The sequence below is a fragment of the Micrasema longulum genome, unplaced genomic scaffold, assembly GCF_059751315.1.
Source record: "Micrasema longulum isolate JH-2025_06_02 unplaced genomic scaffold, ASM5975131v1 h1tg000631l, whole genome shotgun sequence".
NCBI lineage: Eukaryota > Metazoa > Arthropoda > Insecta > Trichoptera > Brachycentridae > Micrasema > Micrasema longulum.
Window position 1 is genome coordinate 321,955 of NW_028277827.1, and position 12,548 is coordinate 334,502.

The 12,548-nt window shown below is 34.3% G+C and overlaps 1 protein-coding gene across 1 annotated transcript; it reads left to right on the top strand.

Moving 5' to 3' along the window:
• Nucleotides 1–1,073: 1,073 nt before the first annotated feature.
• Nucleotides 1,074–1,670, top strand: LOC148280016 (protein CFDP2-like; the record flags this gene model as incomplete). The annotated part of the gene is made up of 1 exon (XM_088229051.1): nucleotides 1,074–1,670. A coding segment is annotated over exon 1 (597 nt), but the record flags the coding sequence as incomplete, so codon positions are not given.
• Between the last annotated feature and the right edge of the window lie 10,878 nt (nucleotides 1,671–12,548).

The following is a 12,548-nucleotide window of genomic DNA, read 5'->3' on the forward strand; positions in this document are numbered from 1 at the left end:
GGCGGATCTTTTGCTCGCGCTGGAAGTATGAGCTTACGGTTTTTTCCTGTTTGCTATTATCTCGGATTTTACTTTTCTATGGTTGGCTGTTTTCTGCATTACTACGCTTACTTAACTTTTAAAATAAAAATCAAACACCGATTTGAATCTACTGAACGCTTTATTTATTTTTACAATATAAAAACAAAAACTAAAATTGTGACAATATTTGAGTTTCCGAATGTTTGAAGGCAAAAGACTGGATTTCACCCCCTCGGATGTCATTAAGATCAACAAATTACAATTAGGATGGAGAATACCCGAAAGAAAAGAATAGGCATTTACACTTAGGCTAGCCAATGACAGTTCATAAGCTCTGTAAATGCCCAGGCTTCCACATTCCCTTCTTTAAGGTTTCATTATTGTTGTAATGTATTGAAAATTGTGAAAATTGTTGTTAGGGCATTTTCAAACAATATGATTTTCCATCACATGGCTATCAATTAATTGACTTTAGTATTGTTAAGATTTTTTAAATTATTTTGTTTATGTTATAGCTGTAAAAATCCCAAATAAAAATAAAGTTTCTTTTTATTTTTTTCAATATTGATTGAATCGCAATCATTATAATTTAATTGTTATATAAAAGAGTAATTAGGTAGGGACCTAATCTTTGTGATTTTTTAAAAATGTTCCTATTTTATCAGTTCTGTTGAATGCATGTTTAATGTTTGGTACACATTTTACAATAATTTGAGATAGTACGGCGTTTTTTAAAGAAATCTTGTATTATACTAAAGTTATTAATCATACAATACACGTATGCTTTTTGTTTTACCAACATGAAAAAATTAATTTCATGCAATAATACAACGTGCCACAAGAGGTTATTAAAGAAGACGATTGTGATTTATTGTAGTGGAAAAATAAAAAGGAGGAATTTGAAATGAGATTTTTCGCGGTCTACCTTCTTTTTAAATAATATATTTTTTATTTACTTTCTTCCAAGAAAAAATATTATTTTTTCACAATTAACCTTTACCCTAAAAGGATTTTCCTTTACCTTTTATTTTGTTTAAAAAAGAAGCGGTTCGATGGAACACGGTGACGCCCTGGTTCTTTGGTCAGGTGTCCCAGATACAGACAGAGCCTGCCAGGGTGTTGCCGCGTTTCTATCGCCCAGAATGATAGAGTGTATGAAAGAGTATGTCCTTATAAGTTCTAGACTTATGTTTGTCAGATTCAAGATTGGATTGACGAGTATTATTTTATTAATAGGATATGCTCCTGTGAATTCCAACTGCGAATCTGAGAAGGATAAGTTTTGGACAAGTGTGATGAATGTAATGAATGGAAAAAAAGATAGTGAGAGAGTAATACTTGCGGGAGATTTGAATGGGTGGGTGGGAACTCGAAGAGACGGGATGGAGTCAGCCCTAGGCATGTTCGGGGATGGAAAACAGAATGATAATGGAAGAAGACTGCTAGAAGTATGCCTGGAATGGAATCTTTTTGTGTCAAATACGTTCTTTGATCATAAGGAAATCCACCAGTATACGTGGGAGAGAGGCAATGAAAGATCTATTATCGACTATGTAGTCATTGACTCTAGATTGAGGCCTGTAACAGTTGATACGCGGGTGTACAGAGGAGCCGAAATGGAAACAGATCACTTCTTGGTGGTATCAAGGGTAATCTTGTTTCAAGGATGGCGGTCCAAGACCCGCAAAATGCAGGCGCCTTCTAGAGTCAAAGTTGAAAAACTCCAAAATGATTGCATAAAAGATAAATTTGAAAGGGCCGTAAATCTTAAACTGATCGATGAATGTGTGGAAAATATGAGTATTGATGCAATGTGGGAATGTTTGAAAAATGGTATGTGTGAATCTGCTATGGAAATATGCGGTATAACGAAACAAGGAAGAAAGAAAGGTGATGCTTGGTGGGACGATGGAATAAAAAAACTAGTGCAAGAAAAGAAGGAAGCATGGTTAAATCTGCTGACAGTGAATAAAGCGATTGGTAATAGGTATGCAGAATTAAAAAGCATATATAATGAATGTAAGAAGAGAGTGAAACAAGGTGTGTGTGAACGAAAAAAATTGTTGAAAAAAAAAGAGGGAATCAAAATGACCGAGAACTTCCAAGAAAATATAAAGATATTCTGGAAAGCGGTGAAAAATTCCCGAAACAGTAATGAAAGTGGATGTATGACAGCTATAAAAGGAAAAGATGGGAAAATGGTGACAAGTGATAGTGGAATAAAAACAAGATGGAAGGAATACTTTGAGGAGGTGTATGAAACACATACAGGAAATATAAGCACTGCAGCACCTCCTCAGGTAAGTTTAAATGCATATGATGGTACGACAGAGATAAGAATGGAAGAAATAAAAATTGCTGCCAAATATATGAAGAATGGAAAAGCGCAAGGTTTTGATAATGTTGCTACAGAATTTATAAAGGCGGGCGGTGAAATAATTTTTGTATGGCTGCACAAACTTTTCAACCGATGTTTAGAGGAGGAATACACTCCTCCAGACTGGAGAAGGGCTGTTGTTATGCCTCTATACAAGGGAAAAGGTTCAAGAGTAGAATGCGGAAATTATAGAGCAATCAGCCTTTTGAGCGCTGTTGGCAAAATGTATGGAAGAATACTGATTGATAGAGTAAGAAAAGTTACAAAGGATAGAGTGTGGGATATTCAGAGCGGTTTTATGAATGGAAGAGGATGTATGGATCAAATATTTGCTTTACGAAACATGACAGAAAAATTTCTTGCTAAAAACCAAAAGCTTTTCTGCGCATTTGTCGATCTGCAAAAAGCGTTTGATAGAGTTGACAGAGAAAAATTATGGAAGGTGTTATCGGAGTACGGAGTAAGCGTAAATCTAACACGTGCTATTGCTTCTCTGTATAAAGACAGCACAGCATGTGTTAGGGTAAATGGATCATACACATCGTGGTTTGACATTCATAAAGGAGTGAAGCAGGGATGTGTTATGTCACCATGGCTGTTCAACGTGTATATCGATAACTGCATGAAAGAACTGAAAGGCTTAAGAATGGGAGCAAAAATGGGTGATTTAAAAGTCAATTGTCTTTTGTATGCTGACGATGCTGTACTCCTTGCTAATAACAAAGAGGAACTGCAATTCTTGGTAACAAAGGTCTACGATGTATGCAAGAGAAGCGATTTGCTGATGAATGTCGATAAATCGAATGTGATGGTTTTTGAAAGAAATGAAAGTATGACTAAATGTGAAATCACTGTGAATGGAGTTATACTAAAACAAGTAGAGGAATTTGTGTATCTGGGAAGTATGTTCACTAGGGATGGAATGACTGAGAAAGATATTGAAAGGAGGGTGAGTGCCGGGAACAGAGTGAACGGTGCACTTAAATCGACCTTGGCAAATAAATGGTTGTCACAAGAGGCAAAATTGGCAGTTCACAACGGAGTCCTGGTCCCATCCCTGATGTATGGGAGCGAAGTATGGACTTGGAAAAACAGGGATGAAAGTAAGCTGAATGCTGTCGAAATGCGATCTCTCAGGCGAATGTGTGGTAAAACTATGTACGATAGATGCACAAATGTTGAGATCCGTACATTATGTAAGGCTGAGACAAGCATTATCGACAAAATCAAGAAAGGAGCTCTGCGCTGGTTTGGACATGTAGAACGAATGGACAGCGAGAGAACGGCTAAGAATATTTACAATGCGAATGTTGATGGATGCAGAAATAGAGGAAGACCGAGAAAGACATGGCATGACCAAATCCAACAAATACTTAAAGATGGACATGTCAAAAGTCGGAATAATCGGCGCGCGTGCATGAGAAGATGTATGAATGTAGAGGAAGCGAGATCTGTATGCAAAGATAGAGTGTTGTGGCGTTCTATCCTCTCTGCCTACCCTTACGGGGAAACGGCGTGATGGTTTGTTTGTTTGTTTGTTTGTTTATTTTGTTCATATTCTAGACGGTGTGTTTTATTTATTTTTTTATTTCTTCACATTTTTTTTCTTGAATGCGGTAGACATTAAAAGGTTTAAATAAATCACTAAACAAAAATCGTCCTGTAATAAATTATGTTTGTTCTTTTGTTAGTGTTAAAGGTATTTGTAATTGTTCTAAAAAATAATTTGTAATAAACTGTTAGTATATTTTATCGTAATAACTCATTGGTTGCGCGAGTGGTTAGTGGGATTAAGTGGTTTGTGGCTGAATGGACTGCCAGTTGATAAAAGTCCACTTATCCTACCCACTAATCCTACCCCGTGATTTCACAATTACCTATATATATTTATTTTCCTTGTCGCTATGGCCATGAGTGGCTACGGTTGCTATCACAACAATTTCTCGTATCCATAGCAACCACCATCAACAATTTCGTTTTTTCTCTCTTCTTAATTTCTTATGTCAACAACCACATGCATTTTAATTTATCCGCTCGCCTTTTAATCATCTGCCCGCATCCGCGCACCTTTACATCTTCTGACCGCCGTGCTGCCTTATTAATTTATATATTCCCCGGATAACTATAGTGAAAGGGCTGTGTTCACCGAAAAAAGGGAACACTGCCCAGAAGCCAGGACTTGGAGATTTAGCATCCGGATTCCTGTCCTTGATTGCCTTTCCTGACTTCCCAAAGGTAGGATTTTCATATGCTGTGGTTTGTTTGGCCGCATACTGTTTTGTCCGCATTTGCCATCATCACGCGTACGCAATTTTCTTACCCCTTCAAAAATTAACACATATCAACGATTTATTCGAGTCATTCCCACGTAAATTGTCAATCACCTCAAAATATTAATATAATTTAATTATGCTAGTCAAATTAATTTCTGTATTTATAAACTTTTTCTTCATAATTTTTTTTTTTAAAGAAAAAAAAGAAATATTTGCGTTCTTATGATTTACCCAAATATTTAATTTTGAGGGCCATTTTCAACGAGTTGTAAATTACTCACTATTAGAAAATGGAATCAAGTTGGGGTAGAGTGGGATTCGAACCACGGACCTTTGGTCCGTGAGTCCGAGACACTAGCCACGGGACCACAACCCAATCACTAATAATTCTTGCATTTTGTGTTCACAGATAATTGATGATTAGTATCAAACATAACAAATTGTGAATATTATACCAATATCGTATGTATTTATTTTTTGTGAACCACAATGAATAAAATAAATAAAATAAGTCTATATCTATAATTAATCCATCCAATGACATGTTAAAAGCCGTATAAAAGCCTAGACTTTCATATTTATTTGTCTAAAATCTCCATCTCTATTGCAATACGTTAAATTGGTATCTTACCATCCTTAGGAAAACAATGGATATTATTTTATTATTTTATTACCAGTAGATATTATACAGATAAAGTAAACTTAAATAAATTTCAGCATGTATAAAATACAGTCGTAACCAGTAATCTTTTTAAACTAAAAATAATTTTCCATTTTAGCTTTGATGTCGGTTCACTTGAAACTTAAGACTTTAAATACTCTGTCATGAACTTGAGTTTGGCATGAAATAGCTCCATAAAACGGTATTACTTCAAGTTTATTCATGAAATTCTTTTTCTAATGTTGGTGGCCATAAACATTTCCGGAAACTGAGGGTTGTAAATCCGCCCCGATTTATTTTCAAAAGTATTGCGATTAGCAAAACAAATAAAAAAAACAAGATCAAAAAAATATGATTAATATTTCAAAAGTCGTTCAATAAAAAAACACGTTTTCATGTTACGTAATGTACTTTTGAAAATTTTTCGTATTATCAAAAATATTATTCCTTTTAAAACGAGTAATATCATATAGTGCATAAATACACATTTTTTTTGCCGCTAAATGTTTGATTTTTTGAACAAAAAAAGCAAATTTGTATTGTAAAAGCCCTATGGGCGTTCAAACACATATTTTAATAAACAACTAGGCAACATGTTTAATTGTGTTAGTGTTTTTTGTTGACATTTCTTGATAAAACTTCATAGTTTTTTGATTTTGATAAAATTATAAATAAAGTCATCAATAAAACTTTTTGGTTGTGGTGATGAACCAAAATATGTTAGAAATAGTTTAAAAGCTGTAAACGTTGTAAACAATTTAGCAGTCTTGAAGATGCCTACTTATGCAAAAGTGCTTGTTGGTCAAAGTAATAAAAATATATAAATAAATCAAGAAGTTTCACTGATAACTTTATTTTTAATCGTTAACGTTTAATAGTATTTAAATCTATGCAATATCTCGCAGCAGTCTCCTACAATGGTCCTTGGGCTAAATCCAAACTAGTACACTTCCCCCCGAAAATTGCTTACGTTTTGGAGAACTTAATATATTTATCCAGAACATTGAACACTCTTAAGGCCACAAAAGATAAATTTCTCTGAGCAAAAGTCATGCGTATTTTTGGTATTAAACTATTTAAATACAAGAAAACCTCGTCTGGAATCTCCACTTGTAATCGCATGACTTCAATGACTCTTTTTTTTTTTAAATGTCTTATGTCCAGTACCTTCAAAAATTGAAACAATGTCTTAGATGGAAAAGTGGGGGGGCATCGAAGCATCACTCTAAGTATTATTTTTGGTTTATTGGGGGGTTCATAATAAACGCCGTGCAACCTTCCCAGCCCACTATAATATAGTGATACCGTATTTTATATACCCGTAAATATATCTACCGATTTTTTAACATACAGGTACACATACATTTGTTTTTAGTGTTTTGTAATTTTATTCATTATACTGTTTTATTTCGTATTGTAAAAAAACACTTGGGTCATTTTCTCATATAAAATACGAGCGTAATACAACAATGCATTTTGTTTAAATGCAATAAATATGTTATTAACAAATCAATCAAAACGAGAAAAAAAAAATAGAAACCATTTTATTATTTTTATGAACGCATAAATTATTGATTATAATATAATAAATAAATTGTAACTTATGTATGCAAACAGTTTTTCTTTTAATGATTCGCTTGTTTATTAAACTAGAGAAGACGTATGTTGTGTAACAATGTTTTGAGTATGTTCAAATGTTTTGTATGGATGGGTGCACGTGAATTGATTTGAGGTTAAATGAGAAATACGGATTAAAATTGATGTTATTTATTGAGTAGATTCACACAAATAATTCAAAACTGAGACAGAGGATGGTCAAGTGCTATGTGTGGTCAATACTGCTCTACGGGTTTGAAACATGGACTCTCAAGGTGAACTCCATGAACTGATTAGAGGCTTTTGAAATGTGGCTTCACCGGAGAATACTGAGAATTCCGTGGACAGATTAAGTGACCAGCGTGGAGGCGCTTAGATGAACTAGTGCCAAAAAAAACTACTGTCCGCAATAAAACTGTGAAATTTCGCATATCTGGGCCATATCATGCGTGGGAGCAAATATGCGCTTCTACAGCTGATCATGATGGGGAAGATGGAGTCGTGGAAAGCGTGGAAAGCGTGGAGTCAGAAGGTGACGGGTGTCCTGGCTGAGAAACATCCGTGACTAGACTGGAGTGCGCGAGGTTGAGGCACTGTTCCAGTTGGCACAGGACCGGAAGAAGAACATCCTTACGTTTTTGTACAGAAGGAATTTACAATAGCGAACACTGGAAGGACAGCTGTAGTGAGCAGCACGAAATGTCAAGAAGAAATGTTCCTCCGGTGCACGACGTTCAATATCTTGTCCGAGTTGACGTTGCAGCGGATTTCACATTGCGGATTAAAACTGGGTTTGGTTTTGCCAACCACACGGCTTTTGGTGTTGCTCTTCACAGTTTAAAGACTGACTGAATTTTACCAGAGAGGGAAACAACGCCGGTAATTCCATATTCCCTTCTCAAAACTGTATTCTCTATCTGTTGCAATAAATTGTAGTTTGTTCACTTTATTTACACTAGTAGAGAGTTTTTTTTAACCGATAAATTTATTTAATTTTAATTGGAACATTTTTTAATCCTCTCGCACGTCCAAAGTGCCGCACTGCGTTATTCACAGCTTTCAATATATTTAATTGAATTCCAAACAATCTAGTTATTTCAGATTCTAACGGCAATAAAGTGCATTTCCCCGATCAACAGAATGTATTTAATCGGCAAACAGGTTTATATTATAAAAATACGTATATAATAAACTATATGTTTAGATATTCGATTGAAGGTGATTCTAAACGAAAATATGAAACTGATTATTTGTAGATGGCGGTTTCATATTTTTTTAATTGAAAAATGTAATTTTTACGTTTGTTTACAATTGAAATTTAATAAAACTTGGTTTTCAAAAATTTTACACTATATTTATTATAACAAATACCATTACAAAATAATTTTGGTCCTTTTTACAAAATACTGTACTAAACAAAAAATTACTATTTTGTATTACCATGTTCACTATTTTGTAAAAAGAACCTTAATTATATTGTTATGGTACTTGATACAATAAACATAGTTCAAAGTTTCCGCAAACCAAGTTGAGTAAAATTTCCATTGAAAATAGACGTAAAAATTACATTTTTGAATTAAAAATGATAAAAACGCTAACTATGAATAACTTGTTTCATATTTTCGTTTAAAGTCACCTTAATTTACTTGGCACGACGTGCCACGCCGTAGCGCAGTTGATTAGACGGCTAACTGAGAAACCGGCGTCGCGTGTGCAATGTTTTCTTTTAAGAATTAATTGTTTTGCATCACAGCGGGCCAGGAACCCATTTGTAGTGTTGAATCATAGCACAGAACACCTTCGTTTTGAAGATAATCACATTTTATTGTTTTTGTTTGCAACGGGAATTGAAGCCAGAAGTTTTCGTTCGTGAGTATATCGTATTAACCACTACACCACGGAGGTGGAAAAAATTCCCACCTGCTGACAAGCCTTTGAGTCCTACCCCATAATAAAGTGATCGATACTAGAATTTGCGTATTTGAGAGAATGTGCAAAATGGTAAGTAAATTAAATTGAGCATATCGTCCAGGGAGCCAAGTGTCTCTGGGTATGAACTGAACTTATATTTTGTGGCGTTTCTTCCTATCTAAGGGAAGTAGTGGGTGCTAAACCTTGGTGTTAAATTGCCAAACGTAGTACCAACGTACTAACCATTCTTTAAGTGTGACTTATGTAGTTAAATTTTAAATAAATGGTGCTACATGCATGAGTATGGGATTTATCTCATTGAAAAAAAATGTGTATCTATGTATATATAATCTAATCTGAAATTATTCAATTTATACAATTGATATGATTAGCCAAGGCTATTGTGAGACTAGTTAATACAGTTTTTTCTACAATATGTAAAAAAAAGTATTTTATATAATTTAACAATCTCACAGAGAAAGAGGCAGTGAAAGTAGTAGAGTCAAATACAATTAAATCACAATATTTGAAATTGAAAACCATAAAAGAGCAACTCATTTATGAACAAATAAACATTGTTTTTATTTTTCTTATTTTTTTTTTTATTATTTTCTTTTATTCAGGAAACATACAGTACAGTTACAAAGTTTAATATTTTACACAATTAGACTTTATTCTAATAGACCAGTGAAGTTTCCATATTATAAAGCAATTATATGTTAGGTTAATTATGAAATTATAAAAAAGAGAAGAAAAAAGAAAAACATTAATGAAAGTTGTTTAAAAATTATAAAAAAATTTAAGTGAAAAAAAGATATTTTAAAGTTTGTAATTTGTAGTGAGTATTTACAAATGGTAATAATATTAAAAATGAAGAAAATTTGTAAGAGTAATTAAAAATTAAAAATTGAAATAAAGAATGAAAAACATGCTCAGATGTAAAAATAAAATAAAATAGTAATAACATTTAAAAAAAAAAAGGAAAAACATAAATATACGCATATTTATTTTAAGGGATTCAAAAAAACGATGAGAAGAATCTTTGAGTGAAATATAAGACAATAAATTTAGGTCAATTTGAAAAACATCTTCAAAATAAATGACACATTATGTATAAGTGAAACCGATTAAAAGACCCACTTTATTGTTATAATTTTTTTGAACTTCGCATTAATGAATTCGTCTCCAAATCGTTTTGTTTTACCCGGAAGACTGACACTAGAAAGCCTTATGTCGTAATTCAAATTCTACAATAAATTTATTATGCGGAGAGATAAGTAGAAAAAAGTCCGTTTTACAGAGCAAAGAAAAGTTAAAGAAAACGCTTTGTCAGAAAAAGACGAATCTCTTGGCTTAATTAAAGTAGTTCCACTGCAATTTCTTATTCAGAGCGACTTTGGACAACACACTAATTTCTTATGTATAAATCAACCTCGACCTTGGAGTGGCACTATAAAAATAAAATTGAATCGAATCCGATTCATAAAGAGCCCCCTGGTCACACGTGTCTCAACGTCAAGCTTGAATTTTTAGATTTTTGGTCTTAAATGTTTCTATTTCGGGGCCATTTTTAACGAGTTGTAAATAATTCAATTTTAGAAAAATAAGAAAGAATCAATTAAAAATATAGCGAGATTTGAATCTCGGACCCTTGATCCGTGAGTCCATAACACTAGCCACGGGATCACAACCCGATTCATATAAATATATTATGTGTGTATGGTTAAATACTAAAATTTCTGATATGTACCTCTTCTAATCCACACAGAAATGCCCGTGTCACGCTAAAAATACCATTTTTCATTTATAAGCTTTGATTAACATGGTAGACGTAATATGAGGTTACAATTTCTACACAAATATCACGAATCCTTAATTGAACGAGGCGGTCAAGCTGAAATCAGAATAATATTAGCGCGGACATTGCATGGCGTAATGATACCACCAATTTGTCACCGGTGAGTTGTATTACATAGTACCTACCTACATATTACGAATCAAAAAAATAACAAGGGGTTTGCGTGATTTTGTACGCATAATTAATTGCGGGCGGTAATTCCAGTAAACAATATTTGCGTTTCTTTAAAAGTTTGTGGACAAAAGACTGGATTTTCACCGTAGAGTTTTTTTGTTTAGACAATTATCAGGCTTATGAAAATCTAATAAAATTGGGGTTCAAACTGTCAGTAGGGTCGCAGTGAGTCAGATCATGCTGGAAGGTGTAGTTCTATAAAATGCTGCTAACGCCCAGTTGCATTCTACCGGCAACACTATTGACTAGTCCTACTCGTTAGCGTCCAAGTCGCAAACTTCGAGCAATGGGATTATACTCATAACGAAGTAATCACAACAGATAACGAGTGGATAAAAGGCGAATATCTGGCGCCTGCAAACCAGAATTAACGCGATACGGGAAGGTAACTGCGACGGAAAAATCCACCAGAGAAAGCAACGGGAGACCACTCTGGTCATCATTTCCCAGGAATCACTATGGCGAGTAGATCTAATAAGCAGTTGTCCTGGCTGCTGAATACAAGAGTAGCGCAGGACCGAGATGCTTTCACTGTAGTGATCGCCAACGTCGGGGGGACCTGGCAAAGCACCACAAGAGAGAATACAACAAACTTATATACTTAATTTCAACTTAGAATCTATTTAAAAGTACAAAAGGTATAGTCGTGGCATGATTCAGGCAGACATGGTGAGTGTGTCATTTCAAGTCAGGAGTGATAGCACCGCTTACTTCTTGAATGCTTATATTTTCTGTAGAAACACATCGACAGTACTGTTTAGTGAGATTTCGTTAACTGTTCTGAGGATCCTCGGCTTAGGAGAAAAGCATCCGACGTCACAACACAGACAGCATGGGTACGCAAGTAACGGTGAGGTACTAACATTAAGACTAATCTAACCAATAATATCATGGGCATCTATTTAGAAATTATTTCATGAAAGAATATTCACATTCACTCTCCTTTTAACATCTTTTTCTACTCTTCCGTCTCTTAAAAACATGCTTCCCAGATACACAAATTCTTCTACTCGTTCGATACATTTGAGGAGGGAGAGGAGTTAAAAAAATGTATGTAAAAATAATGAAACCATATTTTTGGATCATAATAAATAATTTGTATTTTATTTGCATTAAATAAACTAAAATACATATCTTTTTTTTTGCAAAATCATAATTTATATTTATTCATAATGTTTCTGGGTAGCTTTTAATAAGATGCAGAAATTACGTAGATAAAATAAAACATTCAAGAACTACGTGTTTCGTATCGCACTTTTCGAGAACCGAATCCGGGACCTCACTCATTGTAGTCCAACACACTAATCCCTACACTACAAATTCGGAAGCATGTTTAATTTAGTAGTAGTTTTGTTTCGTGGAACACTAATTACTGTGCCGTTTGAACCCACAATTATTCCCAAACAAACGTGATCGCAAGTCGTTAAATTATTATTCCAAATGGTGGCCGTTTTCTGGGTCGCTTATGCCTCGTGACAGGCGCAATAACCCAGAATTCAGCAGCAATTAGGACACCTAGCGCCATCTCTGCGTGCTATCCAGGAAATGAACTAATTTACCGGATAATGGAGGGTATACGGCCAGACCAACGTCCCTGCCCACGCATCTTCCGGCCATTTTGGTCATTTCAGCCGCCTAATGCCCAAATGTCATTTGTTTTAACGCTTGTAAAATGCC